This window comes from Oncorhynchus clarkii, chromosome 9 (assembly GCF_045791955.1).
Source record: "Oncorhynchus clarkii lewisi isolate Uvic-CL-2024 chromosome 9, UVic_Ocla_1.0, whole genome shotgun sequence".
NCBI classification, from domain to species: Eukaryota; Metazoa; Chordata; class Actinopteri; order Salmoniformes; family Salmonidae; genus Oncorhynchus; species Oncorhynchus clarkii.
Window position 1 is genome coordinate 80275589 of NC_092155.1, and position 17487 is coordinate 80293075.

At 63.9% G+C, this 17487-nt stretch overlaps 1 protein-coding gene across 1 annotated transcript in view; it reads right to left on the reverse strand.

Moving 5' to 3' along the window:
• The window catches only part of LOC139417448 (leucine-rich repeat-containing G-protein coupled receptor 6), a 104110-nt gene that overhangs the window by 53383 nt on the left and 33240 nt on the right, over positions 1-17487 (reverse strand). Inside the window, exon 3 of the mRNA XM_071166732.1 lies at positions 1378-1449. Within this exon, the coding sequence (XP_071022833.1) occupies positions 1378-1449 (72 nt within the window). The remainder of the gene's footprint in view (positions 1-1377; positions 1450-17487) is intronic.

The following is a 17487-nucleotide window of genomic DNA, read 5'->3' on the forward strand; positions in this document are numbered from 1 at the left end:
TAATAACAGACATCTCAGTTAGCAGGGATAATAACAGTGACAGCCCAGTCAGCAGGGATAATAACAGACAGCTCAGTTAGCAGGGATAATAACAGACAGCTCAGTTAGCAGGGATAATAACAGTGACAGCCCAGTCAGCAGGGATAATAACAGACAGCTCAGTTAGCAGGGATAATAACAGACAGCTCAGTTAGCAGGGATAATAAAAGACAGCTCATTTAGCAGGGAAATTAACAGACAGCTCAGTTAGCAGGGATAATAACAGACAGCTCAGTTAGCAGGGATAATAACAGACAGCTCAGTTAGCAGGGATAATAACAGTGACAGCCCAGTTAGCAGGGATAATAACAGACAGCTCAGTTAGCAGGGATAATAACAGACAGCTCAGTTAGCAGGGATAATAACAGACAGCTCAGTTAGCAGGGATAATAAAAGACAGCTCATTTAGCACGGAAATTAACAGACAGCTCAGTTAGCAGGGATAATAACAGACAGCTCAGTTAGCAGGGATAATAACAGACAGCTCAGTTAGCAGGGATAATAACAGTGACAGCCCAGTTAGCAGGGATAATAACAGACAGCTCAGTTAGCAGGGATAATAACAGACAGCTCAGTTAGCAGGGATAATAACAGACAGCTCAGTTAGCAGGGATAATAACAGACATATCAGTTAGCAGGGCTAATAACAGACAGCTTAGTTAGCAGGGATAATAACAGTGACCTCTCAGTTAGCAGGGATAATAACAGACAGCTCAGTTAGCAGGGATAATAACAGACAGCTCTGTTAGCAGGGATAATAACAGACAGCTCAGTTAGCAGGGATAATAACAGACAGCTCAGTTAGCAGGGATAATAACAGACAGCTCAGTTAGCAGGGATAATAACAGACAGCTCAGTTAGCAGGGATAATAACAGACATCTCAGTTAGCAGGGATAATAACAGACAGCTCAGTTAGCAGGGTTAATAACAGTGACAGCCCAGTTAGCAGGGATAATAACAGACAGCTCAGTTAGCAGGGATAATAAAAGACAGCTTAGTTAGCAGGGATAATAACAGACAGCTCAGTTAGCAGGGATAATAACAGACAGCTCAGTTAGCAGGGATAATAACAGTGACAGCTCAGTTAGCAGGGATAATAACAGACAGCTCAGTTAGCAGGGATAATAACAGACAGCTCAGTTAGCAGGGATAATAACAGACAGCTCAGTTAGCAGGGATAATAACAGACAGCTCAGTTAGCAGGGATAATAACAGACAGCTCAGTTGGTGGCTGTGAGCATACTCATAATTAGGGTTAATGAATCATGACCACCCACCAAGGTGTGCGTGCGTGCGTGTGTGTGTGCGTGTGTGTGTGTGTGTGTGTGTGTACTTACAACACTTTGAGATTGTGTAGACCATGGAGAGCGAGGCCAGAGATGTACCTTAACCGGTTCCCTGAGATACGCCTGGAGAGAGAACAGGAGCAGAGATAAACAGATACATCATTTGTTAATAGCTTAAAGACGTCATTACTTCCACAAATCTCATCAAACATCTCTGTCTCTCGTTTTTGCTACTTCTGTATTTTCTAGATCAGTTCTTCTCTTCCTCCTTGGCCTAGTTTTATGCTGAGGTCATCGTGAAGGGGTACAACTATGTCATCACGTCAATGAGTCAGGGCTAATCTAGAATCGTCACGTCAATGAGTCAGGGCTAATCTAGAATCATCACGTCAATGAGTCAAGGCTAATCTAGAATCATCACGTAAATGAGTCAGGACTAATCTAGAATCATCACGTCAATGAGTCTAGAATATGTTCCTTTCACCGTGGTCGCTGTAGGATCCCAACCCCCACCAGCCCCACAAGATCCACCAGCCCCACCAACCCTGCCAGCCAACACAAGCCCCACCAGCCTGCACCAGCACCAACAGCCTGCACCAGCCCCACCAGACTGCACCAACCCCACCAACCCTACCAGGCACAACAGCCTTACCAGCCTGCACCAGCCCCACCAGCCTGCACCAGCCCCAAAAGCCTGCACCAGCCACACCAGACTGCACCAGCCCCACCAACCCTACCAGGCACAACAGCCCTACCAGCCTGCACAAGCCCCACCAGCCTGCACCAGCCCCACCAGCCTGCACCAGCCCCACCAGACTGCACCAGCCCCACCAACCCTACCAGGCACAACAGCCCTACCAGCCTGCACCAGCCCCAAAAGCCTGCACCAGCCACACCAGACTGCACCAGCCCCACCAACCCCACCAGTCTCCAACAGCCCCACCAGTCCCCACCATCCCCACCAGTCTCCACGAGCCCCACCAGCCTCCACCAGCCTGCACCAGCCCCACCAGCTCCACCAGCCCCACAAGCCCCACCAGCCCCACCAGCCCCACCAGCCCCACCAGCCTGCACCAGCCCCACCAACCCTGCCAGCCTGCACAAGCCACACCAGTCTATACCAGCCCCACCAGCCTGCACCAGCCCCACCAGACTGCACCAGCCCCACCAACCCAACCGGGCACAACAGCCCTACCAGCCTGCACCAGCCCCACCAGCCTGCACCAGCCCCACCAGTCTCCAACAGCCCCACCAGTCCCCAACATCCCCACCAACCCTGCACCAGCCCCACCAGTCTCCAACAGCCCCACCAGTCCCCACCATCCCCACCAGTCTCCACGAGCCCCACCAGCCTCCACCAGCCTGCACCAGCCCCATCAGCTCCACCAGCCCCACAAGCCCCACCAGCCCCATCAGCTCCACAAGCCCCACAAGATCCACCAGCCCCACCAGCCCCACGAGCCTGCACCAGCCCCACCAACACTGCCAGCCTGCACAAGCGCCACCAGTCTGCACCAGCCCCACCAGCCTGCACCAGCCCCACCAGACTGCACCAGCCCCACCAACCCTACCAGGCACAACAGCCCTACCAGCCTGCACCAGCCCCACCAGCCTGCACCAGCCCCACCAGCTCCACCAGCCCCACAAGATCCACAAGCCCCACCAGCCCCACCAGCCTGCACCAGCCCCACCAACCCTGCCAGCCTGCACAAGCCACACCAGTCTGCACCAGCCCCACCAGCCTGCACCAGCCCCACCAGACTGCACCAGCCCCACCAACCCTACCAGGCACAACAGCCCTACCAGCCTGCACCAGCCCCACCAGCCTGCACCAGCCACACCAGACTGCACCAGCCCCACCAACCCTACCAGGCACAACAGCCCTACCAGCCTGCACCAGCCCCACCAGCCTGCACCAGCCCCACTAGTCTGCACCAGCCTGCACCAGCCCCACCAGCCTGCACCAGCCCCACCAGACTGCACCAGCCCCACCAGCCCTGCCAGCCCCACCAGCCCCACCAGTCTCCAACAGCCCCACCAGTCCCCACCATCCCCACCAGTCTCCACGAGCCCCACCAGCCTCCACCAGCCTGCACCAGCCCCACCAGCCCCACAAGATTCACCAGCCCCACCAGCCTGCACCAGCCCCACCAACCCTGCCAGCCTGCACAAGCCACACCAGTGTGCACCAGCCCCACCAGCCTGCACCAGCCCCACCAGACTGCACCAGCCCCACCAACCCTACCAGGCACAACAGCCCTACCAGCCTACACCAGCCCCACCAGCCTGCACCAGCCCCACCAGCCTGCACCAGCCCCACCAGCTCCACCAGCCCCACAAGATCCACAAGCCCCACCAGCCCCACCAGCCCCACCAGCCTGCACCAGCCCCACCAACCCTGCCAGCCTGCACAAGCCACACCAGTCTGCACCAGCCCCACCAGCCTGCACCAGCCCCACCAGACTGCACCAGCCCCACCAACCCTACCAGGCACAACAGCCCTACCAGCCTGCACCAGCCCCACCAGCCTGCACCAGCCCCACCAGTCTGCACCAGCCTGCACCAGCCCCACCAGCCTGCACCAGCCCCACCAGACTGCACCAGCCCCACCAGCCCTGCCAGCCCCACCAGCCCCACCAGTCTCCAACAGCCCCACCAGTCCCCACCATCCCCACCAGTCTCCACGAGCCCCACCAGCCTCCACCAGCCTGCACCAGCCCCACCAGCCCCACAAGATCCACCAGCCCCACCAGCCTGCACCAGCCCCACCAACCCTGCCAGCCTGCACAAGCCACACCAGTGTGCACCAGCCCCACCAGCCTGCACCAGCCCCACCAGACTGCACCAGCCCCACCAACCCTACCAGGCACAACAGCCCTACCAGCCTGCACCAGCCCCACCAGCCTGCACAAGCCCCACCAGCCTGCACCAGCCACACCAGACTGCACCAGCCCCACCAACCCTACCAGGCACAACAGCCCTACAAGCCTGCACCAGCCCCACCAGCATGCACCAGCCCCACCAGCCTGCACCAGCCCCACCAACCTGCACCAGCCCCACCAGCCTGCACCAGCCCCACCAGAATGCACCAGCCCCACCAACCCTGCCAGCCCCACCAGTCTCCAACAGCCCCACCAGTCCCCACCAGCCCCACCAGTCTCCACCAGCCCCACAATCCCCACAAGCCCCACCAGTCTCCACCAGCCTCACCAGCCCCACCAGTCTCCACAAACCACACCAGTCACCACAAGCCCCACCAGCCCCACCAGTCCCCACCAGCCCCAACAGTCTGCACCAGCCTGCACCAGCCCCACCAACCCTGCCAGCCCCACCAGCCCCACCAGTCCCACCAGTCTCCACCAGCCCCACCAGCCCCAAAATGCCAACAAGCCCCACCAGTCTCCACCAGCCTCACCAGCCCCATCAGTCTCCACCAGCCCCACCAGTCTCAACCAGCCCCACCAGTCACCACAAGCCCCACCAGTCACCACAAGCCCCACCAGCCACTCAGTCCCCACCAGCCCCACCAGTCTCCACCAGCCCCACCAGCCCCACCAGCTCCACCAGCCCCACCAGCACCACCAGTCTCCACCAGCCCCACCAGTCTCCAACAGCCCCACCAGCCCCACCAGCCCCACCAGCCTGCACAAGCCCCCCCAGCCCCACCAGCTCCACCAGCCCCACCAGCACCACCAGTCTCCAACAGCCCCACCAGCCCCACCAGCTCCACAAGCCCCACAATTCTAAACCAGCCCCACCAGTCCCACCAGTCCCACCAGCCCCGCCAATCTGCACCAGCCCCACCAGCCCCACAATCCCCACAAGCCCCACCAGTCTCCACCAGCCTCACCAGCCCCACCAGTCCCACAAGCCCCACAAGCCCCACCAGTCTCCACCAGCCTCACCAGCCCCACCAGTCTCCACCAGCCCCACAAGCCCCACAATTCTAAACCAGCCCCACCAGCCCCACCAGTCCCACCAGTCCCACCAGCCCCGCCAGTCTGCACCAGCCCCACAAGTTCCACAAGCCCCACCAGCCCCACCAGCTCCACCAGCCCCACCAGCACCACCAGTCTCCAACAGCCCCACCAGCCTGCACCAGCCCCACCAGCCCCACAAGCCCCACAATTCTAAACCAGCCCCACCAGTCCCACCAGTCCCACCAGCCCCGCCAATCTGCACCAGCCCCACCAGCCCCACAATCCCCACAAGCCCCACCAGTCTCCACCAGCCTCACCAGCCCCACCAGTCTCCACCAGCCCCACAAGCCCCACAATTCTAAACCAGCCCCACCAGCCCCACCAGTCCCACCAGTCCCACCAGCCCCGCCAGTCTGCACCAGCCCCACAAGTTCCACAAGCCCCACCAGCCTGCACCAGCCCCACCCAGCCCCACCAGCCCCGCCAGTCTGCACCAGCCCCACCAGCTCCACCAGCCCCACAAGTTCCACAAGCCTGCACCAGCCCTATCAGCCTGCACCAGCCCCACCAGACTGCACCAGCCCCACCAACCCTACCAGGCACAACAGCCCCACCAGCCTGCACCAGCCCCACCAGCCTGCACCAGCCCCACCAGCTCCACCAGCCCCACAAGATCCACAAGCCCCAACCAGCCCCACCAGCCCCACCAGCCTGCACCAGCCCCACCAACCCTGCCAGCCTGCACAAGCCACACCAGTCTGCACCAGCCCCACCAGCCTGCACCAGCCCCACCAACCCTACCAGGCACACCAGACTGCACCAGCCCCACCAACCCTACCAGGCACAACAGCCCTACCAGCCTGCACCAGCCCCACCAGCCTGCACCAGCCCCACCAGTCTGCACCAGCCTGCACCAGCCCCACCAGCCTGCACCAGCCCCACCAGACTGCACCAGCCCCACCAGCCCTGCCAGCCCCACCAGCCCCACCAGTCTCCAACAGCCCCACCAGTCCCCACCATCCCCACCAGTCTCCACGAGCCCCACCAGCCTCCACCAGCCTGCACCAGCCCCACCAGCCCCACAAGATCCACCAGCCCCACCAGCCTGCACCAGCCCCACCAACCCTGCCAGCCTGCACAAGCCACACCAGTGTGCACCAGCCCCACCAGCCTGCACCAGCCCCACCAGACTGCACCAGCCCCACCAACCCTACCAGGCACAACAGCCCTACCAGCCTGCACCAGCCCCACCAGCCTGCACAAGCCCCACCAGCCTGCACCAGCCACACCAGACTGCACCAGCCCCACCAACCCTACCAGGCACAACAGCCCTACAAGCCTGCACCAGCCCCACCAGCATGCACCAGCCCCACCAGCCTGCACCAGCCCCACCAACCTGCACCAGCCCCACCAGCCTGCACCAGCCCCACCAGAATGCACCAGCCCCACCAACCCTGCCAGCCCCACCAGTCTCCAACAGCCCCACCAGTCCCCACCAGCCCCACCAGTCTCCACCAGCCCCACAATCCCCACAAGCCCCACCAGTCTCCACCAGCCTCACCAGCCCCACCAGTCTCCACAAACCACACCAGTCACCACAAGCCCCACCAGCCCCACCAGTCCCCACCAGCCCCAACAGTCTGCACCAGCCTGCACCAGCCCCACCAACCCTGCCAGCCCCACCAGCCCCACCAGTCCCACCAGTCTCCACCAGCCCCACCAGCCCCAAAATGCCAACAAGCCCCACCAGTCTCCACCAGCCTCACCAGCCCCATCAGTCTCCACCAGCCCCACCAGTCTCAACCAGCCCCACCAGTCTCCACAAGCCCCACCAGTCACCACAAGCCCCTCCAGCCACTCAGTCCCCACCAGCCCCACCAGCCCCACCAGCCTGCACAAGCCCCCCCAGCCCCACCAGCTCCACCAGCCCCACCAGCACCACCAGTCTCCAACAGCCCCACCAGCCCCACCAGCCCCACAAGCCCCACAATTCTAAACTAGCCCCACCAGTCCCACCAGTCCCACCAGCCCCGCCAATCTGCACCAGTCCCACCAACCCTACCAGGCACAACAGCCCTACCAGCCTGCACCAGCCCCACCAGCCTGCACCAGCCCCACCATCATGCACCAGCCCCACCAGACTGCACCAGCCCCACCAACCCTACCAGGCACAACAGCCCTACCAGCCCCACCAGCCTGCACCAGTCCATCCAGCCTTCACCATCCCCACCAGACTGCACCAGCCCCACCAACCCTACCAGGCACAACAGCCCTACCAGCCTGCACCAGCCCCACCAACCTGCACCAGCCCCACCAGCCTGCACCAGCCCCCCAACCCCACCCGCCTGCACCAGCCCCACCAGCCTGCACCAACCCCACCAGACTGCACCAGCACCACTAACCCTGCCAGCCCCACCAGTCTCCACCAGCCCCACCAGCCCCACCAGATCCACCAGCCCCACCAGCTCCACCAGCCCCACCAGCCCCACCAGCCTGCACAAGCCCCACCAGCCCCACCAGCCCCACCAGTCTCTGCCAGCCCCACCAGCACCACTCCACCAGCCCCACCAGCATCACCAGTCCTGCCAGCCCCAGTCCCAGCCACCAGCCCCACCAGTCCCCACCAGCCCCGCCAATCTTCTAAACCAGCCCCACCCCCAGCCCCACCAGCCCCCCCGCCAATAATGCACCAGCCCCACACCAGCCCACCACAAGCCCCACCAGTCTCCACCACCAGTCTCCACAGCCTCCCACCAGCCCCACCAGTCTCCACCAGCCTCACCAGCCCCACCAGTCTCCACCAGCCCCACAAGCCCCACAATTCTAAACCAGCCCCACAGCCCCACCAGTCCCACCAGTCCCACCAACCCCGCCAGTCTGCACCAGCCCCACAAGTTCCACAAGCCCCACCAGCCCCACCAGCTCCACCAGCCCCACCAGCACCACCAGTCTCCATCAGCCCCACCAGCCCCACCAGCCCCACAAGCCCCACAATTCTAAACCAGCCCCACCAGTCCCACCAGTCCCACCAGCCCCGCCAATCTGCACCAGCCCCACCAGCCCCACAATCCCCACAAGCCCCACCAGTCTCCACCAGCCTCACCAGCCCCACCAGTCTCCACCAGCCCCACAAGCCCCACAATTCTAAACCAGCCCCACCAGCCCCGCCAGTCTGCACCAGCCCCACAAGTTCCACAAGCCCCACCAGCCTGCACCAGCCCCACCCAGCCCCACCAGCCACACCAGACTGCACCAGCCCCACCAACCCTACCAGGCACAACAGCCCCACCAGCCTGCACCAGCCCCACCAGCCTGCACCAGCCCCACCAGCCTGCACCAGCCCCACCAGAATGCACCAGCCCCACCAACCCTACCAGGCACAACAGCCCTACCAGCCTGCACCAGCCACCCAACCAGCCTGCACCAGCCCCACCAGCCCCACCAACCTGCACCAACCCCACCAGTCTCCACCAGCCTCACCAGCCCCACCAGTCTCCACCAGCCCCACAAGCCCCACAATTCTAAACCAGCCCCACCAGCCCCACCAGTCCCACCAGTCCCACCAGCCCCGCCAGTCTGCACCAGCCCCACAAGTTCCACAAGCCCCACCAGCCTGCACCAGCCCCACCCAGCCCCACCAGCCACACCAGACTGCACCAGCCCCACCAACCCTACCAGGCACAACAGCCCCACCAGCCTGCACCAGCCCCACCAGCCTGCACCAGCCCCACCAGCCTGCACCAGCCCCACCAGAATGCACCAGCCCCACCAACCCTACCAGGCACAACAGCCCTACCAGCCTGCACCAGCCACCCAACCAGCCCCACCAGATCCACCAGCCCCACCAGCTCCACCAGCCCCACCAGCCCCACCAGCCTGCACAAGCCCCACCAGCCCCACCAGTCTCCACCAGCCCCACCAGCCCCACCAGCCCCACCAACCTGCACCAGCCCCACCAGCCTGCACCAACCCCACCATACTGCAACAGCACCACTTACCCTGCCAGCCCCACCAGCCCCACCAGTCTCCACCAGCCCCACCAGCCCCACCAGCCCCACCAGATCCACCAGCCCCACCAGCTCCACCAGCCCCACCAGCCCGCACAAGCCCCACCAGCCCCACCAGCCCCACCAGTCTCCGCCAGCCCCACCAGCCCCACCAGCCCCACAAGCCCCACAATTCTAAACCAGCCCCACCAGCCCCACCAGTCCCACCAGTCTGCCCAGCCAGCCCCGCCAGCCTGCACCAGCCCCACCAGCTGCACCAGCCCCACAAGTTCCACAAGCCCCACCAGCCTTATCAGCCTGCACCAGCCCCACCAGACTGCACCAGTCCCACCAACCCTACCAGGCACAACAGCCCTACCAGCCTGCACCAGCCCCACCATCATGCACCAGCCCCACCAGACTGCACCAGCCCCAACAACCCTACCAGGCACAACAGCCCTACCAGCCCGACCAGCCTGCACCAGTCCATCCAGCCTGCACCATCCCCACCAGACTGCACCAGCCCCACCAACCCTACCAGGCCCAGGCACAACAGCCCTACCAGCCTGCACCAGCCCCACCAGCTCCACCAGCTCCACCAGCCCCACAAGTTCCACAAGCCCCACCAGCCTTATCAGCCTGCACCAGCCCCACCAGACTGCACCAGTCCCACCAACCCTACCAGGCACAACAGCCCTACCAGCCTGCACCAGCCCCACCATCATGCACCAGCCCCACCAGACTGCACCAGCCCCAACAACCCTACCAGGCACAACAGCCCTACCAGCCCGACCAGCCTGCACCAGTCCATCCAGCCTGCACCATCCCCACCAGACTGCACCAGCCCCACCAACCCTACCAGGCCCAGGCACAACAGCCCTACCAGCCTGCACCAGCCCCACCAACCTGCACCAGCCCCACCAGCCTGCACCAGCCCCCCAACCCCACCCGCCTGCACCAGCCCCACCAGCCTGCACCAACCCCACCAGACTGCACCAGCACCACTAACCCTGCCAACCCCACCAGCCCCACCAGTCCCCACCAGCCCCACCAGTCCCCACCAGTCCCACCAGTCTCCACCAGCCCCACAAGCCCCACCAGCCTCACCAACCCTACCAGCCTGCACCAGCCCCACCAGCCTGCACCAGCCCCACCAGCCTGCATCAGCCCCACTAACCCTACCAGCCTGCACCAGCCCCACCAGCCTGCAACAACCCCACCAGCCTGCACCAGCCCCACAAGCCCCACCAGCCCCACCAGTCTCCACCAGCCCCCACACCAGTCCCACCAGCCCCACCAGTCTCCACCAGCCCCACCAGTCTCCACCAGCCCCACCAGTCTCCACAAGCCCCACCAGTCCCACAATCCCCACACCAGTCCCACCAGCCCCACCAGTCTCCACCAGCCCCACCAGTCTCCACCAGCCCCACAAGCCCCACAATTCTAAACCAGCCCCACCAGCCCCACCAGTCCCACCAGTCCCACCAGCCCCGCCAGTCTGCACCAGCCCCACAAGTTCCACAAGCCCCACCAGCCCCACCAGCTCCACCAGCCCCACCAGCACCACCAGTCTCCAACAGCCCCACCAGCCCCACCAGCCCCACAAGCCCCACAATTCTAAACCAGCCCCACCAGTCCCACCAGTCCCACCAGCCCCGCCAGTCTGCACCAGCCCCACAAGTTCCACAAGCCCCACCAGCCCCACCAGCCTGCACCAGCCCCACCAGCCCCACCAGCTCCACCAGCCCCACAAGTTCCACAAGCCCCACCAGCCTTATCAGCCTGCACCAGCCCCACCAGACTGCACCAGTCCCACCAACCCTACCAGGCACAACAGCCCTACCAGCCTGCACCAGCCCCACCAGCCTGCACCAGCCCCACCATCATGCACCAGCCCCACCAGACTGCACCAGCCCCACCAACCCTACCAGGCACAACAGCCCTACCAGCCCCACCAGCCTGCACCAGTCCATCCAGCCTGCACCATCCCCACCAGACTGCACCAGCCCCACCAACCCTACCAGGCCCAGGCACAACAGCCCTACCAGCCTGCACCAGCCCCACCAACCTGCACCAGCCCCACCAGCCTGCACCAGCCCCCCAACCCCACCCGCCTGCACCAGCCCCACCAGCCTGCACCAACCCCACCAGACTGCACCAGCACCACTAACCCTGCCAACCCCACCAGCCCCACCAGTCCCCACCAGCCCCACCAGTCCCACCAGTCTCCACCAGCCCCACAAGCCCCACCAGCCTCACCAACCCTACCAGCCTGCACCAGCCCCACCAGCCTGCACCAGCCCCACCAGCCTGCATCAGCCCCACTAACCCTACCAGCCTGCACCAGCCCCACCAGCCTGCAACAGCCCCACCAGCCTGCACCAGCCCCACAAGCCCCACCAGCCCCACCAGTCTCCACCAGCCCCCACACCAGTCCCACCAGCCCCACCAGTCTCCACCAGCCCCACCAGTCTCCACCAGCCCCACCAGTCTCCACAAGCCCCACCAGTCCCACCAGCCCCACAATCCCCACAAGCCCCACCAGTCTCCACCAGCCTCACCAGCCCCACCAGTCTCCACCAGCCCCACAAGCCCCACAATTCTAAACCAGCCCCACCAGCCCCACCAGTCCCACCAGTCCCACCAGCCCCGCCAGTCTGCACCAGCCCCACAAGTTCCACAAGCCCCACCAGCCCCACCAGCTCCACCAGCCCCACCAGCACCACCAGTCTCCAACAGCCCCACCAGCCCCACCAGCCCCACAAGCCCCACAATTCTAAACCAGCCCCACCAGTCCCACCAGTCCCACCAGCCCCGCCAATCTGCACCAGCCCCACCAGCCCCACAGTCCCCACAAGCCCCACCAGTCTCCACCAGCCTCACCAGCCCCACCAGTCTCCACCAGCCCCACAAGCCCCACAATTCTAAACCAGCCCCACCAGCCCCACCAGTCCCACCAGCCCCGCCAGTCTGCACCAGCCCCACAAATTCCACAAGCCCCACCAGCCCCACCAGCTCCACCAGCCCCACCAGCACCACCAGTCTCCAACAGCCCCACCAGCCCCACCAGCCCCACAAGCCCCACAATTCTAAACCAGCCCCACCAGTCCCACCAGTCCCACCAGCCCCGCCAGTCTGCACCAGCCCCACAAGTTCCACAAGCCCCACCAGCCCCACCAGCCTGCACCAGCCCCACCAGCCCCACCAGCTCCACCAGCCCCACAAGTTCCACAAGCCCCACCAGCCTTATCAGCCTGCACCAGCCCCACCAGACTGCACCAGTCCCACCAACCCTACCAGGCACAACAGCCCTACCAGCCTGCACCAGCCCCACCAGCCTGCACCAGCCCCACCATCATGCACCAGCCCCACCAGACTGCACCAGCCCCACCAACCCTACCAGGCACAACAGCCCTACCAGCCCCACCAGCCTGCACCAGTCCATCCAGCCTGCACCATCCCCACCAGACTGCACCAGCCCCACCAACCCTACCAGGCCCAGGCACAACAGCCCTACCAGCCTGCACCAGCCCCACCAACCTGCACCAGCCCCACCAGCCTGCACCAGCCCCCCAACCCCACCCGCCTGCACCAGCCCCACCAGCCTGCACCAACCCCACCAGACTGCACCAGCACCACTAACCCTGCCAACCCCACCAGCCCCACCAGTCCCCACCAGCCCCACCAGTCCCACCAGTCTCCACCAGCCCCACAAGCCCCACCAGCCTCACCAACCCTACCAGCCTGCACCAGCCCCACCAGCCTGCACCAGCCCCACCAGCCTGCATCAGCCCCACTAACCCTACCAGCCTGCACCAGCCCCACCAGCCTGCAACAGCCCCACCAGCCTGCACCAGCCCCACAAGCCCCACCAGCCCCACCAGTCTCCACCAGCCCCCACACCAGTCCCACCAGCCCCACCAGTCTCCACCAGCCCCACCAGTCTCCACCAGCCCCACCAGTCTCCACAAGCCCCACCAGTCCCACCAGCCCCACAATCCCCACAAGCCCCACCAGTCTCCACCAGCCTCACCAGCCCCACCAGTCTCCACCAGCCCCACAAGCCCCACAATTCTAAACCAGCCCCACCAGCCCCACCAGTCCCACCAGTCCCACCAGCCCCGCCAGTCTGCACCAGCCCCACAAGTTCCACAAGCCCCACCAGCCCCACCAGCTCCACCAGCCCCACCAGCACCACCAGTCTCCAACAGCCCCACCAGCCCCACCAGCCCCACAAGCCCCACAATTCTAAACCAGCCCCACCAGTCCCACCAGTCCCACCAGCCCCGCCAATCTGCACCAGCCCCACCAGCCCCACAGTCCCCACAAGCCCCACCAATCTCCACCAGCCTCACCAGCCCCACCAGTCTCCACCAGCCCCACAAGCCCCACAATTCTAAACCAGCCCCACCAGCCCCACCAGTCCCACCAGCCCCGCCAGTCTGCACCAGCCCCACAAGTTCCACAAGCGCCACCAGCCCCACCAGCTCCACCAGCCCCACCAGCACCACCAGTCTCCAACAGCCCCAGCAGCCCCACCAGATCCACCAGCCCCACCAGCTCCACCAGCCCCACCAGCCCCACCAGCCTGCACAAGCCCCACCAGCCCCACCAGCCCTACCAGTCTCTGCCAGCCCCACCAGCCCCACCAGCCCCACAAGCCCCACAATTCTAAACCAGCCCCACCAGCCCCACCAGTCCCACCAGTCCCACCAGCCCCGCCAGTCTGCACCAGCCCCACAAGTTCCACAAGCCCCACCAGCCCCACCAGCCTGCACCAGCCCCACCAGCCCCACCAACCTGCACCAGCCCCACCAGCCTGCACCAACCCCACCATACTGCACCAGCACCACTAATCCTGCCAGCCCCACCAGCCCCACCAGTCTCCACCAGCCCCACCAGCCCCACCAGATCTACCAGACCCACCAGCTCCACCAGCCCCACCAGCCCCACCAGCCTGCACAAGCCCCACCAGCCCCACCAGCCCTACCAGTCTCTGCCAGCCCCACCAGCCCCACAAGCCCCACAATTCTAAACCAGCCCCACCAGCCCCACCAGTCCCACCAGTCCCACCAGCCCCGCCAGTCTGCACAAGCCCCACAAGTTCCACAAGCCCCACCAGTCTCTGCCAGCCCCACCAGCCCCACCAGCCCCACAAGCCCCACAATTCTAAACCAGCCCCACCAGCCCCACCAGTCCCACCAGTCCCACCAGCCCCGCCAGTCTGCACAAGCCCCACAAGTTCCACAAGCCCCACCAGCCCCACCAGCCTGCACCAGCCCCACCAGCCCCACCAGCTCCACCAGCCCCACAAGTTCCACAAGCCCCACCAGCCCTATCAGCCTGCACCAGCCCCACCAGACTGCACAAGTCCCACCAACCCTACCAGGCACAACAGCCCTACCAGCCTGCACCAGCCCCACCAGCCTGCACCAGCCCCACCATCCTGCACCAGCCCCACCAGATCCACCAGCCCCACCAGCTCCACCAGCCCCACCAGCCCCACCAGCCTGCACAAGCCCCACCAGCCCCACCAGCCCTACCAGTCTCTGCCAGCCCCACCAGCCCCACCAGCCCCACAAGCCCCACAATTCTAAACCAGCCCCACCAGCCCCACCAGTCCCACCAGTCCCACCAGCCCCGCCAGTCTGCACCAGCCCCACAAGTTCCACAAGCCCCACCAGCCCCACCAGCCTGCACCAGCCCCACCAGCCCCACCAGCTCCACCAGCCCCACAAGTTCCACAAGCCCCACCAGCCCTATCAGCCTGCACCAGCCCCACCAGACTGCACCAGTCCCACCAACCCTACCAGGCACAACAGCCCTACCAGCCTGCACCAGCCCCACCAGCCTGCACCAGCCCCACCATCCTGCACCAGCCCCAGCAGACTGCACCAGCCCCACCAATCCTACCAGGCACAACAGCCCTACCAGCGCCACCAGCCTGCACCAGACCATCCAGCCTGCACCATCCCCACCAGACTGCACCAGCCCCACCAACCCTACCAGGCACAACAGCCCTACCAGCCTGCACCAGCCCCACCAACCTGCACCAGCCCCACCAGCCTGCACCAGTCCCACCAGCCCCACCAGCCTGCACAAGCCCCACCAGCCCCACCAGCCCCACCAGTCTCTGCCAGCCCCACCAGCCCCACCAGCCCCACAAGCCCCACAATTCTAAACCAGCCCCACCAGCCCCACCAGTCTCCACCAGCCCCCACACCAGTCCCACAAGCCCCACCAGTCTCCACCAGCCCCACCAGTCTCCACCAGCCCCACCAGTCTCCACAAGCCCCACCAGTCTCCACCAGCCCCACCAGTCTCCACCAGCCCCACCAGCTCCACAAGCTCCACCAGCACCACCAGCACCACCAGCTCCACCAGATCCACAAGCCCCACCAGCTCCACAAGATCCACAAGCCCCACCAGCCCCACCAGCCTGCACCTTCCCCACCAGACTGCACCAACCCTACCAGGCACAACAGCCCTATCAGCCTGCACCAGCCCCACCAGTCTGCACCAGCCCCACCAGACTGCACCAGCCCCACCAACCCTACCAGGCACAACAGCCCTACCAGCCTGCACCAGCCCCACCAGCCTGCACCAGCCCCACCAACCCTACCAGCCTTCACCAGCCCCACCAGCCTGCACCAGCCTGCACCAGCCCCACCAGCCTAAACCAGCCCCACCAGCCCTTCCAGCCTGCACCAGCCCCACCAGCCCCACCAGCCTGCACCAGACCCTCCAGCCCGACAAGCCCCCCCAGCCTGCACCATCCCCTCCAGCCTGCACAAGCCCCACCAGCCCCACCTGCCATAACAGGTAGTTTACTGGGCAGTCCCTTCACCTGTCCTAACAGGTAGTTTACCAGGCAGTCCCTTCACCTGCCCTAACAGGTAGTTTACTGGGCAGTCCCTTCACCTGCCCCAACAGGTAGTTTACTGGGCAGTCCCTTTACCTGCCCAAACAGGTAGTTTACTGGGCAGTCCCTTCACCTGCCCTAACAGGTAGTTTGCTGGGCAGTCCCTTCACCTGCCCTAATAGGTAGTTTACTGGGCAGTCCCTTCACCTGCCATCACAGGTAGTTTACTGGGCAGTCCCTTCACCTACCCCAACAGGTAGTTTACTGGACAGTCCCTTCACCTGCCCCAACAGGTAGTTTACTGGGCAGTCCCTTCACCTGCCCTAACTGGGCAGTCCCTTCACCTGCCCTAACAGGTAGTTTACTGGGCAGCCCCTTCACCTGCCCTAACAGGTAGTTTACTGGGCAGTCCCTTCACCTGCCATCACAGATAGCTTACTGGGCAGTCACTTCACCTTCCCCAACAGGTAGTTTACTGGACAGTCCCTTCACCTGCCCCAACAGGTAGTTTACTGGGCAGTCCCTTCACCTGCCCTAACAGGTAGTTTACTGGGCAGCCCCTTCACCTGCCCTAACAGGTAGTTTACTGGGCAGTCCCTTCACCTGCCCTAACAGGTAGTTTACCAGGCAGTCCCTTCACCTGCCATCACAGATAGCTTACTGGGCAGTCACTTCACCTTCCCCAACAGGTAGTTTACTGGGCAGCCCCTTCACCTGCCCTAACAGGTAGTTTACTGGGCAGTCCCTTCACCTGCCCTAACAGGTAGTTTACCAGGCAGTCCCTCACCTGCCCTAACTGGTAGTTTGCTGGGCAGTCCCTTCACCTGCCCCGACAGGTAGTTTACCAGGCAGTCCCTTCACCTGCCGTAACAGGTAGTTTACTGGGCAGTCCCTTCACCTGCCCTAACAGGTAGTTTACCAGACAGTCCCTTCACCTGCCGTAACAGGTAGTTTACTGGGCAGCCCCTTCACCTGCCCTAACAGGTAGTTTACTGGGCAGTCCCTTCACCTGCCCTAACAGGTAGTTTACCAGGCAGTCCCTCACCTGCCCTAACAGGTAGTTTGCTGGGCAGTCCCTTCACCTGCCCCAACAGGTAGTTTACCAGGCAGTCCCTTCACCTGCCGTAACAGGTAGTTTACTGGGCAGTCCCTTCACCTGCCCTAACAGGTAGTTTACCAGACAGTCCCTTCACCTGCCGTAACAGGTAGTTTACTGGGCAGTCCCTTCACCTGCCCTAACAGGTAGTTTACTAGGCAGTCCCTTCACCTGCCGTAACAGGTAGTTTACTGGGCAGTCCCTTCACCTGCCCTAACAGGTAGTTTACTGGGCAGTCCCTTCACCTGCCCTAACAAGTAGTTTGCTGGGCAGTCCCTTCACCTGCCCCAACAGGTA